This window comes from Euphorbia lathyris, chromosome 2 (assembly GCF_963576675.1).
Source record: "Euphorbia lathyris chromosome 2, ddEupLath1.1, whole genome shotgun sequence".
NCBI classification, from domain to species: domain Eukaryota; kingdom Viridiplantae; phylum Streptophyta; class Magnoliopsida; order Malpighiales; family Euphorbiaceae; genus Euphorbia; species Euphorbia lathyris.
The window spans coordinates 68,964,464-68,984,800 of NC_088911.1; the positions used below are offsets into that span (position 1 = coordinate 68,964,464).

General features: G+C 33.9%; 1 protein-coding gene across 4 annotated transcripts; it reads left to right on the plus strand.

Annotated features, from left to right (window-relative positions):
* The first annotated feature begins 13,260 nt into the window (after window positions 1–13,260).
* On the plus strand, window positions 13,261–19,408 carry LOC136218540 (dynein light chain 1, cytoplasmic-like). Of its 4 annotated transcripts, none has more exons than XM_066005481.1 (7): window positions 13,261–13,400; window positions 13,856–14,055; window positions 15,790–15,837; window positions 16,505–16,641; window positions 17,957–18,041; window positions 18,760–18,867; window positions 19,256–19,408. In XM_066005481.1, exons 4-7 carry the CDS (start codon window positions 16,574–16,576, stop codon window positions 19,265–19,267), a joined length of 273 nt encoding a protein of 90 aa, XP_065861553.1. In that variant the 5' UTR covers window positions 13,261–13,400; window positions 13,856–14,055; window positions 15,790–15,837; window positions 16,505–16,573; the 3' UTR covers window positions 19,268–19,408. The 4 variants fall into 4 exon arrangements, with proteins under 4 accessions (XP_065861553.1, XP_065861552.1, XP_065861550.1 ...); XM_066005480.1 differs by lacking the exon at window positions 19,256–19,408 and adding an exon at window positions 18,983–19,060; XM_066005478.1 differs by lacking the exon at window positions 19,256–19,408 and having other exon boundaries at window positions 18,760–19,138.
* Window positions 19,409–20,337: the final 929 nt, after the last annotated feature.

Genomic DNA, 20,337 nt, shown 5'->3' on the forward strand with positions numbered 1-20,337 from the left:
CTTTGTGACTTAGGTGCAAGCATTAACTTAATGCGATTATCAATATTCAAAAAGTTAGGTCTAGAAGAAGATATTAAATGAACTAATATGGTTTTACAATTAGCGGATCAAACCACTAAGAAGCCATATGGTATCATTGAAGATGTCTTAATGAAAGTTGATAAATTTATTTTCCCTACCGATTTTGTGATACTTGACTTTGCATATGATGTTAATTGTCTATTAATTTTTGGTAGACCATTTATGAATACGGGACGTGCATTAGTTGATGTATCCGAAGGAAAGGTAATTTTGAGAATTGGTGAGGATGATATAAGTATCCATCATGATATGCTAAATCATGAATGCATGCGGAGAATTCAAAAGGGTGAAGTCAAAATGGCATTAAGTAAGATGAAGTTGAAGAAAGCAGTAGGACCTGATGGCATCTCTATTGAGATTTGGAGATGTTTGGGAGAAAAAGGAATCGAATGGTTAACGACGTTCTTCAACAAAATTTGAAGAAACAATAAGATGCCATCAGAATGGAGGAAAAGTATCTTAATCCCTTTGTATAAGAACAAAGGCGATGTCCAAGATTGTGCCAACTATCGGGAGCGAGTGATCGAACAAAGGCTAAGGAGGACGGTGAAGATCTCGGAAAACCAGTTTGGCTTTATACCGGGAAGATCAACTATGGAAGCCATCCATATAATGAGACAATTAATGGAGCACTATCGAAATAAGAAGAAAGACTTGCATATGGTTTTCATTGACTTGGAGAAAACATATGATAAGGTACCAAGGGAAGTACTTTGGTGGGCCTTGATAAGGAAAGGCATTTCACGGAAATATATTGACATCATAAAGGACATGTATGAGGGAGCATGCACGAGTGTACGTACTAGTGTTGGGAAGACTGAAGAGTTTCCTATTACGATTGGAGTGCATCAAGGTTCCGCACTAAGCCCATTTCTTTTTGCCATCGTTATGGATGAACTAACAAGTTCACTTCAAGATGGTATACCATGGTGCATGCTGTTTGCAGATGATATTGTGTTGGTTGATGAGACGAAAGAATGAGTGGAGAGGAAGTTGGAACTATGGAGACAAACTCTAGAATCTAGAGGCTTTAAGTTGAGCCGAAGTAAGATAGAATATTAGGAGTGTAAGTTTAGCGGCCATAGGAGTAGGGAGGCAGGGACAATCACCCTAGATGAGAGAGTTGTTCAGGCCTCGGATTGCTTCTGGTATTTAGGATCTATTATCTAAACGGATGGAGAAGTAGATGGAGATGTTGCTCATAGGATTAAAGCTAGTTGGTCGAAGTGGAAGAGTGCTACGGGTTTCCTTTATGACCCCGGCATGCCTAATAGATTGAAGGGAAAATTCTATCGGACGGCAATTAGACCAGCATTGTTATATGGTACAGAATGTTGGGCAGTGAAACACTGCCACATCCATAAGATGTCGGTGGCGGAGATGCGTATGCTGAGATGGATGTGTGGTCATACGAGAAAGGATCGGGTGAGTAATGAAATAATTAGGACAAAAGTAGGGGTCACATCTATTGAGAATAAAATGAGAGAAAACCGACTAAGGTGGTTTGGCCATGTGAGACGTAGAGCGCTTGATGCGCCGGGTAGGAGAACCGAAGAGTGGCAAAGGGATGTAGTGGTGAGGGGTAGGGGAAGACCTAAGCAAACTTGGAGGAGGGTGATCGAGAGTGATATGAGTTTACTGGGAATTGAGGAAAATATGGTAGTGGATAGGACAGAGTGGAGGGAGCGAATTTGTGTCGCTGACACGACTTGATTTCACGGTTTTATATGATGGTTCATGTTAGCCGACCCCGAATCATTTCGGGACTAAGGCTTTGTTGTTGTTGTTGTTGTTTGGTGAGGATGAAACTGAGTTTAATATGAATAAAGCTATGAAATATCTTATGGAAGAGTTTGTTTGTATGAAACTTGATTTGGTTGATGAATGTGTTAATGATATAGTTAAAGAATAAAATACTATAGAACCCATGATTGAAGAAGAAATGGAAGATAAGGCTCCTGAGCTTTTGATTCATGATAATGGACCAATACCACCTTTAGTGTTAAAACCACCAAAATTAGAGTTAAAAGAATTGCCTAGCCATTTGAGATACGCTTTTCTAGGTGAAGGCGATACTCTACCTATTATTATCTCTAACAAATTAACTAAGGAACAATATATGAGTTTAAAAGAAATTGTTAGAAATAGGATATGAAGTATAGGTTGGCAAATTTCAGACCTTAAGGGGATACATTTAGAAGAAGGAAAACCTCCTAAGGCGGATAGGCAAAGACACCTAAATCCAAACATGAAAGAAGTAGTTAAGAATGAGATTACTAAACTTTTGGATAACGGGATTATCTATCCAATTTCAGATAGTGAATAGGTTAGTATGATCCATTGTGCACCTAAGAAAGGAGGTATGACCGTAGTTAGAAATGATGTAGGAGAGTTAATACCTACACAAACCACCACGGGTTGGAGGGTTTGTATAGATTATAGAAACCTAAATACAGCAACTAGGAAAGATCATTTTCCTATTCCTTTCATTGATCAAATGATTGAAAGGATAACCGGACATGCATTTTATTGTTTCCTAGATGGGTATTCCGGATTTTTCCAAATCTATATTTACCTGGATGACCAAGATAAAACCACTTTCACATGTCCCTATGGAACTTTTTCTTATAGAAGAATGTCGTTTGGTCTATGTAATGCATCTACAACTTTTGAATGTTGTATGACTGCTATTTTTAATGATTTTATTGAAGATATCATGGAAGTATTCATGGATGACTTTTCTGTATATGGTGATTCTTTTGATGCATGTTTACAAAACTTAGATAAAGTGTTGTCTAGATGTGAAGAGACTAACCTAGTGCTTAATTGGGAAAAATGTCATTTTATGGTAGATGAAGGAATAGTTTTAGGACATAAAATTTCTGAAAAAGGATTGGAAGTGGATAGAGCAAAGACCTCAGTGATTGAGAATTTATCCCCCACCAACCACGGTTAAGGGAGTAAGGTCATTTTTAGGACACGCATGTTTTTATAGAAGGTTTATAAAGAACTTTTCTGTAATTGCCAAGCCACTTACTAATTTATTTATGAAAGATGCTCCTTTTGACTTTAACAAGGATTGTTTGCAAGCCTTTAATACATTGAAAACTGCTTTAGTTAATGCACCCATAATTGCTAAGCCCGATTGGGATTTACCTTTTGAAATAATGTGTGATGCAGGCGATTTAGCCGTAGGATGTGTATTAGGTCAAAGGAAAGATAAAAAACTTCATGTCATACATTATGCGAGTCATACTTTATCTGGTGCTCAATTAAATTATACAACAACCGAAAAGGAAATGCTAGCGGTAGTTTTTTCCTGTGATAAGTTTAGATCATATCTGTTAGGGTCTAAAGTCATAATTTACACCGATCATGCTGCTTTGAGGTATTTGTTTGATAAGAAAGATGCAAAACCGCATCTTATTAGGTGGGTCCTATTGTTGCAAGAGTTGATATAGAAATTAAAGATAAAAAGGGAGTTGAAAATCTAGTTGCCGATCATCTTTCTAGACTTGAAGATGAAAATGGTCCCATTGGTGAGACTGTAGGCATACGAGATGATTTCCCTGATGAACATCTCATGCAAGTAAAGAGTCTAATAACACCATGGTATGCAGATATAGACAATTACCTTGCTGTAAATATAGTTCCTGATGGTTTGAATTTCCATCAAAAGAAGAAATTCTTTTCAGATGTTAAAAGATACTTTTGGGAAGATCCATTCTTATTCAAAATATGTGGTGGTGGCATGCTTAGGAGATGCGTTAGTGAGTCGAAATGTTATTCTATTATGTTTGAATGCCATGTAAGCTCTTATGGAGGTCATAATGGTGCAAGTAAAATAGTTGCAAAGGTATTAGAATGTGGATTATTTTGGCCTACTTTGTTTAAAGATGTTCGTTTATTTGTTAATCGTTGTGATAAGTGTCAAAGAGTAGGTAATTTAGGCAGAAGAGATGAAATGCCCCTGAACAACATATTGGAGGTTGAAATCTTCGATGTGTGGGGAATTGACTTCATGGGTCCTTTTCCTCCTTCTTTTGGCCAAAACTATATTTTAGTAACCGTAGACTATGTTTTTAAGTAGGTTGAAGCAATTGCAACCCCAACTAATGATGTTAAGGTAGTTGTTAAGTTTTTAAAAGATATTTTTTGTCGATTTGGAATTCCTAGAGCAATGATAAGTGATGGAGGTACTCATTTTATTAACAAAAAGTTTGAATCAATTATGAAGAAATACAGAGTACATCATCGTGTTTCTACTCCATACCATTCTCAAACGAATGGTCAAGTAGAAATCTCAAATAGGGAACTCAAGTGGATCTTAGGGAAAACAGTTTCATCTTCTAGGAGAGATTGGTCTCAAAAGCTTGACGATGCGCTATGGGCATACCGTACCGCATTTAAAACACCTATAAGAATAACACCATATAGACTAGGCTATGGTAAAGCTTGTCATTTACCAGTAGAATTAGAGCATAAGGCATTTTGGGCAATTAAAACCCTAAATTATGATTTACAAAGTGCTGGTAGAAAGCGTTTGTTAGATTTAAATGAATTGGATTAGTTACGTTTCTTTTCCTATGAAAATGCTAAGTTGTACAAAGAGAAAGTGAAAAAATGGCATGATGCTAGAATTAAAATTAAAACTTTCGAGATTGGGGATAAAGTTTTACTTTTCAATTCCCGATTGAAATTGTTTCCAGGTAAGTTAAAGTCTAGATCGACAGGACCACATTTAGTTATTAATACGTTTGATCACGGAGCTTTAGAATTGGAAAATCCTAAGGGTGAACGATTCAAGGTTAACGGTCATCGTTGTAAGATTTATTATGATGAAAATCTGGTCCAGGTAATTGATTTTGTCCAAAATTTAGTTAATCCTTGAGGTTTCTTAAGGATTATCACATTTTTAAGTTTTTAGTTTTACATTTCATTTTTAGTTTAGTTTATTCATTAGAAATAATAGTTAGATTAGAAATAATTTTGATCATTAAAAGATATTAAAAAAAATATAGATTATGTATCTTAATTATTAGTACTTAATTAGAAAAGTGTCTTAGATTTTAAAAATCTCATTTGAATTAAAAGTTAATTAGAATTCCATCAACTTAAAGTTTCTGTTTGTATAGAGATTTTAAAAATCTCGTCAGTGACTTTTGTTTAGAGTTAGATGAGTTGCTGTTCGTATAGAGATTTTAAAATCTCATCAGTGATTTTTGTTATTAAGCCTTAGATGCATTTCTGCTTATGTAGAGATTTTGAAAATCTCAACAGAGATTACGGGAGGATTCGCACAACACCTTGCCAAAGGGCAAGGCGTGTCGCGATCGAGATTCTTAAATCTCGATCGCGACACTCGTTTTTCTATGTGGGAATCAGTTATCTCTTCTTCTTTCCCTCTTCATTGTGTATTAATTTTGAATTTTTGGTTAATTTTTCACCAAAAGGCACCTTTTCATTTTCAATAGTCATGATTTATGGGATTAAAACCTATAAATTAAAATTTCTTTACATATTTTTCACACTTCCATTAATTCTCAGAATTTCTGAAACCTCTATTTTAATTCTTTAGTTTTAAACACCAAAAAATTCTTTATCATGGCTCCTTCTCCAAAACATTTGAAGAAACGTTATCCCACTTGCGGAAAGCGTGTTGATATTTCGGCGAAGATGAGGGACGTCGCCATTTGCACTTTCGCTACGTCACACGGCATGTTATGGTGCTTGGTTCCCAATCTTGAATGATGAACTCGGTATCAGCAGAGATATTACCCCTTATCTTAGCAACTTAGGATGGAATAAGTTTTCCTCCATGTGTTTCCCAATTGTAGGAAATTGGGCGGTAGAGTTCTTTTCCACAGTTCGATTCGTCGATAAGAGGCGAGTGCGTCTCTGTTTTCGTAATAATGGAAGAGAATTTACATTCGGTTATCCCGAGTTGCATGCATGGTTTGGTTTTCCACCACGTGGAGCGTCTAATATCCATTCAGGTAGAGATACGACTTCTCGAGATATATGGAGGATGTTGACAGGATTGTGGTGTTTTAATCCACATTTAGCGTTAAATAAATTGATTAATTCCAACTCCATCTTATATCTCCACAAATATCTCTGTTATAGTATTTTTGGACGTGTTAACGGAAATGTAGTCCGTGACACTGATTTATATGTTTTAGGAGATATACTTTAAGGTAATGTTGTGGATTCTTCAAAAAATTTGATGGAATGTTTGATATCTGTCTCACGTTCAAAGAATAAGAAAGTTGGATATGAGAATATTGTTTGTGGAATTATTCTGGGTGCCAATGGCACAACTTCCATTCCTTGGAGCGAAAATGAACCATTCCCCGTCCTTGATTTCGAGTTCTTGGAGAACGAAGGTCTTGTCAAACGTGAATTTCGTCTTGGTCCGCGGTTTCTTTCTTCACAAGAGAGACAGTTAATAGTTCAAGTAAAAATAAACCGGGCTCAAGCACGAAGAATTTCCATCAATAAAGATGAAGATTAGATTTAATTTGCTTTGTTGTGCTTAGAATAATTCTTTGTAAATATGTTTCTATGATTTAGTTTGCATATTTTTCAATTTTAATGAATGTGTATATATGTTCTATTTTAATAAAATTATCTATTTTATCCATTTTAGATTAAGGAAAGCCCTTAAGGTTAACCTTTTATTTAATTTTTTTTAGTTTTGTTTTTGAGTTTTTATAGGTTTAAAAATCATTAAAGGAATATTAGTGCAAGAAGAAATAATTTTTATAAGTTGAAAATGTAAAAAATACAAGATTTTGGCTAATAGCTCAAAAATCTCGTACGAGATTTCCAAAATCTCTGGACGACCAGCAAGAGGCAAGCCAGGGGACAGAATATTTTTCCCCTGCCTAGCGCGTGTCACGACCAAGATTTTGAGAATCTCGGTCGCGACTCGCTGTTCTATTGGCTGAAAATTGGCTTATTTTTGCACCGTTTCCTATTCCAACTCTAATTCCAAAACCTTTTCTTCTTCCACAATCAATTACACATCAAATCACCTTTAAAATCACCCAACTTTTCACCTATCAACACACTTCTCTCTTCCCCATATTAGATTTTGTTCTTCCCTATTCATCTTCATCCCAAACACAAAAACCATAACCTAAACCTCCATTTTTCAAATTTTCTCACAATCTCTCTAGTTTTCTCTCACAAAATCTGAAAATTTCACCATGCCTAGACAAAAGAAGGTTGTTCACAAGGTTTTCTCAACCTCCGACAACTGATTATGGGTTCAATATGGAGCAACTTTTGATATTTACTCGGATGCGGAAGGAAAGCGGTATAGGCACTTTTCCGGATCCAAGATCTTGTTCAACGGTATGCTTTTCTTGGATTTTGCTACGGTGAGTGATTTTTCCTTCTCCGAAAGAATTAATGAATTTCTTGGGGTTTTAGGTTGGGAAAGATTTGCTAGTATGCGTTTCCCACATAGTGAAATAGATATTATCGAGTTTTTGGTTACCCTCTCATACGATGAGAAGAATGGTAGAATTTCTTTTAGGAATTTGGGTAAACAATATGAGCTTGGATATGAGGAGATGGGTTTGTGGTTTGGCTTTCCAACTAGAAATTTTTATTCTAAGCCTAAGAATTTTCAAACCAACCCGGTTTGGAAATCTTTGACGGATTTGGATCATTTTAATCCAAAGAACATTTCTAGCAAGCTAATTAAGGATAACTGTGTTTTCTATTTTCACAAGTTTTTATCCTATTCACTATTTGGGCGAGTTGAAGGGTCAAGGGTTCAAAGTCGGGATTTGTTTGTTTTGGATTGCATTTTCAAGGGTTTAGTAGTAGATACTATTGGGATAATTTTTGACAATTTAAACCGAGCCTCTGTTTCAACCAATAGGCAAGTTCTAATGGGTAATTTGATTACGGGTATTGTTTTGGGTGCTACGGGTAGTTTGGCAGATTTTCAATCCCTCCCTCATGATTTTTATTTCCCAATGGTTGGATTATACCTCACTTTTACGGGCAAATTTAGTCTGTTTCAACCAATAGGCAAGTTCCAATGGGTAATTTGATTACGGGTATTGTTTTGGGTGCTACGGGTAGTTTGGCGGATTTTCAATCCCTCCCTCATGATTTTTATTTCCCAATGGTTGGATTATACCTCACTTTTACGGGCAAATTTAGTGCTTAGCCAAGGACCGCCTACATTTAGATCATACGAGGTTAGGACGGCTAGTTTATTTGCTAGTTCGGATGGCGGTGCTTCTAGTTCATATGGTCAAGGTAATCAAGAGGAGGAAAATGAAGATGCGGATGTTAGTGAGGATGAGGATAGGCATGACGTTGAGGCACCACGTGAAGACGTCGGGGCTAATATTGATGAAATGGTAGGTTGGTAACGTGTCTTGGATCAAGTCAATGCCAACAATATACAAATGAACTTAAGGATCGATGAAGTTGATGAAAACATCAATAGTTTGCGAAGGGAGCACAAATCCACTCGTCATCGGTTATTGTCATATTTCAGCCGCCAATGAGTCGAGTTGACACCATCTCCACCGGATTCTCCTTCACATTGATAGGTTTTATCTTTCCTTAATTTTTAGACTATTTTTATTTTCATTTTATGTTTGTTTCATACTCGTTTATTTCGATTTTTATTTCGTACTCTATCTTTTACGAATTATCAATTTTTGCACCAATGAGGACATTGTCCAATTTAAGTGTAGGAGGCGTTATTTCATTTATCTTATTTTGAGTACGAATGTTTGTTTTTTGCATTTTGCATACTTATTTTTGCCTACGTAAAAAAATCATAAATATACATATGCTTAAAAATTAATTATATCATAATAGTTAAAAATAACATATGCTATTAAGGTTATAAATATGCTAGAAATAGTTCAATATTTCTACAAGGGCATTGAATATTGAATATTATTAAAAATCTCCGACACGATTTTATAAAGAAAAAGTCTCGAGTGAATGTATATAAATAATAAATTATTTATTCAATCTTTCTTTTATATTATGCTAATGCATGATAAATATAATTCTTATTTCTATTTTTCAATTAGGTTTATAGGCATTAATCAAACTAACACTTTTTAGCTTTTGCTTGGTTTGATTCCGTCTTACTTTAAAATTCAATTGAAGTTTTTAGAGAAACTATAGCCATCATACATGTTGATTTAAATCAATATAGGATGGAGGTACTCTTTTCTTTCCCATATTAAAATATTTTTATTTTTAACACATATTAATTCGATTAAGTAATCGTTATCTTAACTTTTGGCCACGATTGCGACCACCCATGTCACAGTCGAGGTATGAAAGGGAAGAAAAATAAATAAAACGGTACTTTTGGCCACGGTTGCGACCACCCTTATCACGATCGAGGTATGAAAGGAACGTTAAAGTAAAAAAATTAAAAGCAAAATAACGTCTAAAGTTTAAAGTCACGGTTGCGTCCACCCATGGCATGTTCGGGACCTCTTAAATGCACACAAAATAAATAAATTCATAAAATCACAGTCGAGACCACCCTTATCACGGGCGTGACTAGAAAATAATTAACAAAAATTCTCACACACACACACACACATATATATATAGAGGAGAGATCAGGTGTGACACATCTCTTATGGTGTGACAAGCCTTATTGTGTGACAATGACCAATTTTATAATTAACCAGGGGAAGGTGGCAAATTTGTAAATAAAAGGAAATAGAAAATTGTTTTATTTTTTTCTTTAAAATGCATTTTCCCAACTTTTCCAACCTTGTTTTTCAAAAAATTTTATACCGTTGGACTCATCTTAATTAGACGGTCATTTTAAGATCCCAGAAGCTCGGGTAAAAAAAAAATCGGTGAATGGAATCCGGCGATCTGTTTTTTTGTGAGAAAAAAATATCCAGAAAATTCTCAAAAAATTCCAAAAAATGTAAAACATTATTCTGAGAAACTTTAATTCTTGACTCAAAATGAGATTTCTTACGGTTTAGTCCCAAATCTACGGAATCCGGCGGTTAGATGAGCGTTTTCCGATAAAAAAATCCGAAAGTGCCCAGAAATTTCTCAAACAATTCCAGAAAATGTAAAACATTATTTGGAGAAACTTTAATTCTTGAGTCAAAGTAGGATTTCTTACAGTTTAGTCCCAATAAGACTTTTTCCTTAATTTTATCCATTTTACATCCTTCAACAATTTATTGGGTCAAAACTGTAAGAAATCCCGCTTCGGCCCAAGAATTAAAGTTTCTTAGAATAATGTTTTACATTTTCTGAAATTTCTTGAGAATTTTCTGGGCACTCTTTGTATCGCCAGAAAACGCCCACCCTGATTCCGTTCACCGGAATTTTTTTTACTTGAGCTTCAAGATCTTAAAATGACAGTCTAATTTAGACGAGTCTAATAGTATAAAATTTTTCGAAAAACGAGGTTAGAAATGTCGAGAAAATGTATTTTAAAGAAAAGAAATAAAACATTTTTCTGTTGGAACAATATAAGTATTATGTTGGAACAATACACTGATTTGGAACAAATGGTACACTGATTTGGAACAATGTAAGTAGGACAAAAAATGTGTCCAGAAAATTATCAAAAAATTCCAAAACATGTAAAACATCATTTTAAGAAACTTTAATTCTTGGCTCAAAGCGAGATTGCTTACAGTTTTGACCCAACAAATTATTGAAGCATGTAATGGATAAAATTAAGGAACAAGTTTTATTGGGACTAAACCGTAAAAAATCCCGCTTCGACCCAAGAATTAAAGTTTTTTAGAATAATGTTTTACATTTTCTGAAATTTTTTGAAAATTTTCTGGGCACTTTTTTTCTCGCCAGAAAACGCCCACCCGGATTCCGTTCACTGGAAATTTTTTTACTTGAGCTTCAGGGATCTTAAAATGACCGCCTAATTTATACGAGTCTAATAGTATAAAGTTTTTCAAAAAACGAGGTTAGAAATGTCTGAAAAATGTATTTTAAAGAAAAGAAATAAAACAATTTTCTGTTGGAACAATATAAGTATTATGTTGGAACAAATGGTACACTGATTTGGAACAATTTTGTACACTGTCGGAACAATATAAGTAGGACAAAAAACGTGCCCAGAAAATTATCAAAAAATTTCAAAACGTGTAAAATATCATTTTAAGAAACTTTAATTTTTGGCTCAAAGCGAGATTCTTTACAGTTTTGACCCAACAAATTGTTGAAGCATGTAAAGTTGATAAAATTAAGGAATAAGTTTTATTGGGACTAAACCGTAAGAAATCCCGCTTCGACCCAAGAATTAAAGTTTCTCAGAATAATGTTTTACATTTTCTGGAATTGTTTGAGAATTTTCTGGGCACTTTTGTTCTCGCCAGAAAACGCCCACCTGGAATCCGTTCACCGGAATTTTTTTTACTTGAGCTTCATGGATCTTAAAATGACCGTCTAATTTAGACGAGTCTAATAGTATAAAAATTTTCGAAAAATGAGGTTAGAAATATCGGAAAAATGTATTTTAAAGAAAAGAAATAAAACAACTTTTCTATTTTCTCTTTCATTTTATTTACAAATTTGCCACTTTGCCCTTTTTAATTATCATCAAAACTACGTAGTTTTGTTATGTCACACAATAAGCTCTTTGCCACACTCTAACCCCTTGTCACACTGGATCTCACCCATATATATATTAGATAGTGCAAGTTTGGGAAAATAAAATTAAGTACTTAGAAATGCCTTGAGACCGAAGATAAAAAAACATGTGTGCGAGAAATCAAGCTTTTGTGAATATCACGTACGAGAATCAGAAATCACGTCAGAGAATTCATTGCACAACCAAGGAAGAAAAGAATAAGGTACTGTCACGATCGAGATTCTCAAAATCTCGATCGCGACACGCTAAGGGGAGGCCTGAAATGCCCGCCTTCCTTCCTTTCTCTTCCCTAAATCACGTACGAGATTCTTGAATCTCTATAATGACAGCGAAGGCATTTAGTACATTTAACATGTTTATTTCTCCAAGCGACGTATCCTTTCATCCGGACAGAGGCAATCCTTCACCAACCACTACAACAAATGAGCACTTGTGCCACGAATCATGCCACGAGAATGTAAAATTCGTGGCATATTTTTAGTTAGCCACGGGAAAAATGGATTCCACCATAAACTTTTGATCACTTGATGTATTTATGCCACGGTTAAGTTTATTTCGTGGCAAACATATACTTGTGCCACGAATCTTGCCACGGTTTTTTTTTTTGTGTGGCTGAACTTGTTTATGCCACGGGAAAAGTTTAAGCGTGGCATAAACTTACTAATGCCACGGGTAATTTATTTGGTGGCAAACAATAATTTATTATTTAGCAAAATTTTCACTTTTTTTCATGTACCCGCCTTAATATTATTTCCCTCCATCTTTTTGTTCCTTTTTTTAGATTTGCCGCTTTATTAAGGAAAACTAAAAGAAATTAAATTAATAAAAATATATTCCATCTAAAAGATAAAAAAAAATGTTTTCCTCTAGGTCACGTTCACTCCCATCTCATATCATAGAGTCTTTCCAAATTCCAACAAACCACTACAAAAAAAATGGGTATTTATAAGCAAAAATTAGTAAGAGTATAAAATATACTTATTAAAAATATATTCTTCCTACCTATAATAATAATCAATCCTATCACTATATTATTAATAAGCAAAATATTTTTTTATTAAATTTTACTAAAATTTCCCCTTATTAATTCATTTTAAATTAAAATATTTTTAGTTTTAATTTCTTAATAAAACTCTTATTTGAAATATTAACAAAAAAGCCACTTACTAAATGTTTTTGTTTTCACCGCCAAACACAAATATGTTTCCTCCTCAAATTTGGTTTCCCTAAATCCAAAATTTCAAACCAAATTTGTACAATATTTGAAATCTTTTCCTCTGAATAAGCCGACATCTGCTCTCAATCCCTAATTCTTGGACCTAAATGAGTCATTCTTCGAGTCTCTCTTCGCCCTCTGCTCTCAATCCCTAATCCCTAATTCACCTGTGTCTGCTCTCAATCCCTAAATCTTCGACCTAAATGAGTCATTCTTCGAGTCTTTTTTCTCGCTCTGCTCTCAATCCCTAATCCACCCACGTCTGCTCACAATCCCTAATTCTTCGATCTAAATGAGTCATTCTTCGAGTCTCTCTTCGCCCTTTGCTCTCAACCTCTAATTCACCTGCGCAGATGCTCTCAATCCCTAATTCGGCTGGGCGAGAAGATTGACTGCCATTCAAGGCAGACCACCATACACCCACTCTGATATCCTAACTTGAAGCTGGAGAAGCAGGTACTTCTTGAAATACTTTGAATGAGTTTGGTACTTCTCTGTAATCTCTTCGGAATAGAATAGAAGGTAATGTTTACATGTACAAATGAACTCTGCAATCTATTATGTGAAAGTTATTGTTAGAGACAATTAATTTATAAATGGTTGTTATTATGTGCTTCTGTACTTTGTTACTAAGTAGTTAACTTTCAAAACTCCATGCAGTCATGAATACCAGATAATCATGACAGTAATTTGGAAACTGAGTATAAATGATACGGGGAAGAACGATCGGCATTTCTATAAGATCTTTATTGTTTCATATGCACCTGTTTTTATGAAGCGCCCATGTGCATGTTTCCTTGTAGCCCTTCTGCAAAAAAATGCAACTAATGTAATTGCTCTATTTTTGTAAAAAAAATACCTAGTTTATTTTCATATTCTGACTGTGATTGCTTGATATTTTGAATTTTTAGGGCATCTTGGTGAGTTGTGGTAAAACAGAGTTTTGGGATGGATCAGGGAATACTCTACTGAATATAAGTTTTTGTTTATTCTGCAAGTTGATTACTGCAGACATGATTTAAGTGTTAACTTAACAGGCATTGGCCTTGGTTTGTTGGCTTTCCATGGTTAGGGATGCTGAAAAGCTTTAAATTGTGGCGAAGAAGAGAAGGTAATGCTAAAGTTTTGTCTTTTAATCCTTAATCTATACATACACATAAGTAATGCTTATTCTTACACTTGTTTGTTTGGTGCGAATGTGAAGTTTGAATTATTGAGACTACCCTTATATTCGCAAACGTCTGTTTGACCTTAGTGGACATTTTATAATTGTTATTAGATTCCCTTACAACATAAGCAGCCAACAGGAATAGATACAGGTTACTGCATAGTTGTGGTTACATAGTTCCGTGATGTGCATTTGACAACGTATATAACAAATTTTAATGGCTCTTATGTAGTTAAACTTATGGGCAATTTTGAAGAATGCAATTTATAATATAGTTCTTAATTGGTGAACCGAATCCCTTCGGATTTTGGTGGTGACATTCGGATGCTTGATTCTGTAATCTGCCATATTTCTAATAGAGATCCAAGTGGTTGGTTGATGATGAACCTAGCTTTTGAGGCACAAAACATAATAGTCCTGGCACAGACACTCCACTTTATAAGTGTTTTTGCATTTGATGTCCGTGTCCTTTTTTGTTTGAAGGTTAGTTTATGAAATTTATGTTTTAGAAATAACATATCCATATTTCCTTGCCTCTGCGTCTGGCATTTGCGTATCTACTATAGAATTTTGCTCTAAGTATTTGATAAGTCCTTTTATATAAAGCTTTCAAACTTTAGGGACTATATGCCATTTTATGCACTATCAGTTTAATCTCCCTCCTGAAATCTAAACAGCCTTGCTACTTATTCAACCATTTTTAACACCGATTTTTTTATGCTTTGGTTTTTTCTTCGGTGTCTTCCATCATTAGGGACTATATTATGAAAATTCTGTTTTTATTCTAAAGACATGACATGGTTATATCTTTCAAACCGCTACTGTTTATGGAATGTTTGAATTGAGAGTTTAAACAATAACACAACTTTGGTGTGATTTTTTGTGAAATACATTTCTCCTTCGTCTCCAAAATTTTGTGTGATTTGATGTGTCTTCAATAACTGCAAGGGGGAAATAAATTGGTTGATGATGAGAAAAAGAAGTCTTTAAGTTTGTAACATGTTTAGCTCAAGTGACTATTTTTGGATCGGTATATTGTGTTCTCTTGTTAATAGCATCCAATTTCGCTGCTATGTGCTCTAACATAACTTGTATTGTACTGATTTTATCAAAGTCATTGGCCAGCATTTTGTAATTATATGATACTGCAGTTGTGTGAAGAAGTTATCTATGTGAAAGAGAAGTGTTTGCTATTCCTGTTTGATTTAGATTATATCTTAAATGCATAATCCTAGCTAAAGTAGAATAGAAAAGATGTAATGCATATATCTTAAATGCAGAGAAAGACTTGCTGAAAGTGGCACCTCATAAATGTTCAGTTTTGATAAAAGCCTAAGCAGATCTCAATTTTGCAGAGGCAAAAAACATCTTGTGTTGCAGAGCAGTAATATGGTTTGGAGTAGTTTTTGTGCTATTTCAGTGGTGGAAAGTTTGAAAGGATGTATTCTGTCTAGGATTTCTCGATGGAGGAGGTCATTGAGTTGTATTAATATGTGTTAAAGAAGTTTTCAACTGATGCTTCTATTTTATGCTAGAATTGGTACTACAAACAGATCATGATATTCTTTATAATATATATATATATATATATATATAATATTCTCTTGTGTTATTTATTAAATTTTGTTTCTTTTGCTTCATAGTTGATATCAATTCTTATAACTTTGGCAAATGCAGGGCGTTTGAAGTTCGGTGCCTTCATTTTTAAGTTTAACACCTTGGGAGGTAAGAATTTCTGGATGAATGTTCTTTTGAATTGTTTTACATATTCAAGAAACTGTATTATCATGTTGAATTATATTTTGCCTCTTGATCCTCATCATACTCATCTATAAAGTCAGTTTCCGGTTATGTATTTCTGTCTCTTCAAAGTCTTTTTTTTTATTTTTTTTTATGTTGATCTTGAAAACCAAATGTGTCTACTCCAATAGTGGAGATTAAAACCCTATAAAAGGGTAAAAAATCATATGACATAAAGGCGCATCATGCTAGGTTTCCAACACAATACCAACAGAATTGTCAACTGGCTAGAACTGGTATCCAATTCCGGTGACAGAACTGTTATCCAGTTCTGGAAACAGAACTAGTATAACAATTTCGTTCCCATAACTGGTACCAGTTCTATTTCCATAACAGAATACCAGTTCTGTTTCCAGAACTAGTACACCGGTTCTGTTTCAAGTAGTTAACAATATCACTAGATTCGCAAAGTACTAGTCCTTTCATGCCCATCTTAGAGATGAATATCATGAAATTCTGATGCAAAACGACCAAAAATTATCGAGTAGTTAAAAAAATATGGAATTCAGATATTGAAGCTAGGATATGTAATTCAATGGTCTTTTCTTATGTTTATATTTGAACCTTTTTGCACTTTCATTTTGTTTTCTAGGTTCTTGGAGCTGCAATGTTTTATGCAAAAGTGGGGGACTCTTCTATGGTGTACATATGAGACGATAGTATGAGCCCAGATAGACATATTGGATCAGCTCAAATTGATCGACTGCAACTAGACCTTCTCATAACAGAGTATGTAGAATTTTTTATACAAAACTGTCTTATGAAAGCCCCTTCACTATGATCTTACATGTATAATCTGTCATTTATAGATTTTCAAGTTTGGATGTTAAGACAAGTACAAGTCTGATTCAACCATTAAATATGACTATTGAAATTTCAATTATTTAATTGTGGGATAAGGTACCACAATAGGTCTAAGGTTTTTGGGGAAGTATCAATTTAGGCTCAACGTTCGAAATAGCACCAATATAGGTTTAACGTTTATAACATAGTATCAATTTAGGCTTAACGTTTACAATATAGCATCAATTTAGGCCTCACGTACAAAATAGCACAAATATAGGCTTAACGTTTACAAAATAATACGAATTTAAGCTTAACGTTTTACAAAATATATACAATTTAAGCTAAACGTCATAATTAAATTAATCATATTATATTCTTTCCCTATTAACTTTATATGCTTATTTATTATAATACAATTAATTAGTATTCTTGCCCATTAAAATCTTATATTCGTTTTTCATAAATGATTCCATCACTACTAAATTTCATTGCTCATGTAATACATGCAAACTAAAAGTAATTGAATATCCACAATATTTCGAACACTGACATGTATCAATATTATTTCAACTAGTATTCAAAATATTGTGGATATTCAATTACTTTTAATTTGCATATATTACATGAGCCATGGAATTTAGGAGTCATGGAATGGTTGATGAAAAACAAATATAAGGTTTTAATGGGTAGGAAAACTAATTAATTGTATTATAATAAATAAGAAAATAGAACTAAATAAAAAGATAACATATAAAGTTAATAGGAAAAAAATATAATATGGTTAATTTAATTGTGACATTTAGCGTAAATTGGATATATTTTGTAAACGTTAAGCTTAAATTTCTATTATTTTGTAAACGTTAAGCCTATATTGGTGCTATTTTGTACATGAGGTCTAAATTGATGCTATATTGTAAACGTTAAGCCTAAATTGATATTATGTTGTAAACGTTAAGCCTATATTGATGCTATTTTGAACGTTGAGCCTAAATTGGTACTTCCCCAAAAACCTTAGGCCTATTTTGGTACCTTATCCCTTTAATTATTGTTGTTGTAACTTTTGTTACCTTAATAAAGTGATTGGATACATAGTGGAGTTCAATTACCATGGTTGTTTCTTTAAACATGTAAAATTTCAATTATGCATTTTAAATTTGTCATTTAAACTCGCCCATTATTGCTTTATTTGTTGCTCCATGATAATTTACTATTTTTAAAATCAATTATGCTTTATTAAATTTGGTTTGAACTTTTACAGGATGACTTTGAACTTCGGACCACTAGGCTCTTGCAAATCAACATTACTTTTAGCTCTTGCACGGAAACTTAAGAAGGAATTAAAGGTTAGTACTTCTCAATGCAATCTAATCATGTCAAATAGCACATACAACATACAACCTTCCTATCTCTAGTGGCTCACTAAATTTAGTTTGGCATTGCAAAAATCCTCCATCATGACCTTGAGTCTTCTTGCCAATATGGAAAGATCATAATCGTTTTCCAATTTCTGGTCCGGTAAAAAGTTGTTTGCATATATGTTGTTATATACTAAGTTGACCAATGGAATGTAAAGCCTTATCATTCATCAATTTGTGTTATTGGTATGTAATGGCTTTATTCCTATAGATAGCGAGCACTAAACATAAATAAATAGGCTAAACATCTCATATTAGCTAATTATAAAGACATTTAACCATTTATCTGATGCAATTATCCTTCTATAGGTAATTTTTAGAACAAATTTATGCTTACGTTTATCCGTACACAAACAAAAATATCATAATAAAATAATTGGTTGCTCTCGAGACATTCCATCGAGCAAATTGAATAGATATAACATTGGTAACCCAGTTCTCTATACAGAACTGATTCCAGTTCTGTACAGAACTGGTAGTTCTGTTTCCATTCTAACTAGATACAGAATTAGAACCATTGATGTTTACAGAAATGGAAACCAGTTCTATAATGGAACTAGTAACCCAATTCTGTTTACAGAACTAGTTCCAGATGTCGGAATACATAGTTTGATTTATACATTTTTTTGTGCATGTAATGTTGCAGGAATTTGACTCCACATATGGTCCAGCATGGCTTTGCATAGTGGAAACAAGCTTTGGTTTTTATGTTATTCATTCAATAGGAGGCTTCTTGTATTTCTCAATTGACAAGGTTTACATCTTACTCTTTAGGACTGCTTTTGAGCCTTTGGATCAATGTTTATCCTTGTATTTCTATGTTATCGTTGTCGTTGTCGTTCATGTTGTTTTTTACTTTGAAATTACAGAGTGCACGTAGGATTTTGTTAGTTGAGGAAACAAACTCTGCAGTTGAGGTAGCTGACTTGTAGGATTTTATATGAGTCGTTTTTGTTGAGATAGCTAACCTTTTAATTTATTTGGAATTAAAATATACTCTAATCTAGTGTAATATCTATGGTTAAATTTAACAAGTCAGCCTGTAAGTGATTTGGTGGCATCTGCAAAAAGTTATTGAATTGCGTTCGTAATATTAATGTATATAAATATTGTCTTAATTTTGATTGTTGATTTTGTAACAGTTGGTGAATTAAATCATTTGGTTTCTTCAACTACGAGTGGGGTAACTCTAATCTTTGGAAGCTTGCTGCGAATTCATTTTTTCTTACTGATGGGGAAAAAATTTATATTGGATACTTTTGATAGATTTCTTTTCCTGTTGGGATTTTTATTGGATGGATGATAGCTAGAAAGATTCATGTTTAATTAATAAATATTATTTTTGAGAAGATTGATTGAAATTTGAGTCTTTGTTCACTTTCATATTGATTTTAATGAGCTTCATCCATTCAAAAGATCATATAATAATAATAAATTAAAAATAAATTACCACTGATTATGTTTGCCACGATGATGCTCGTGGGTACGAAATCTTTACAGCCACAATGAATCTATTTTTGCCATAGTTATGCTTGTGGCTAAACAAAATTTCTAGCTAGAGGTTCTATTTTGCCATGGTTATGCCCATAGCTAAACAAGATTTCTAGCAATAATTATTTTACTTTTGCCACGGTTTTGCTCGTGGCTATGTTGGATTAATTGCCACGGGTTGCTATTACTTGCCACATGTATTTTATTCTTGCCACGAGTTTACCTGTGGCAAAATGATGTGATTAGCCACAGACGTTCCCGTGGCATAAGAACTCATTTATGCCACGACCATTATTTTTCCATGGCAACTAGTTAGCCACGATCACTTGTGTCACGGAAGAATTTCTGTGGCTATGTAGTGTAGCCACAAAAATTTTAAACTTGTGCCACGATTTTAACCGTGGCACAAGTGTCCATTTGTTGTAGTGAACGGACACGTCTTTTCAGCATACCTCTTGGAATATTATAAATAGAGGAAGAAACTCAGAATTCATGTATCACACCCGACCCAAATCGGCATCGGGTATGATGGAAAATAGGATATCGAACGCCTATCGGTCTGAAACACGAATCTATTTTCTAATAGATAAAAATTTATTTAGGACTACCTAAAGTTTATTTAATTATTTGGCTTGGACCTGATAATTCTATGAAGCTTCCTACATATCCCGAACGTCTTTTAATCTTTAAATCGGGAACCAAAGCCACGTAGTTCTACCTATTTTAGGTAGTT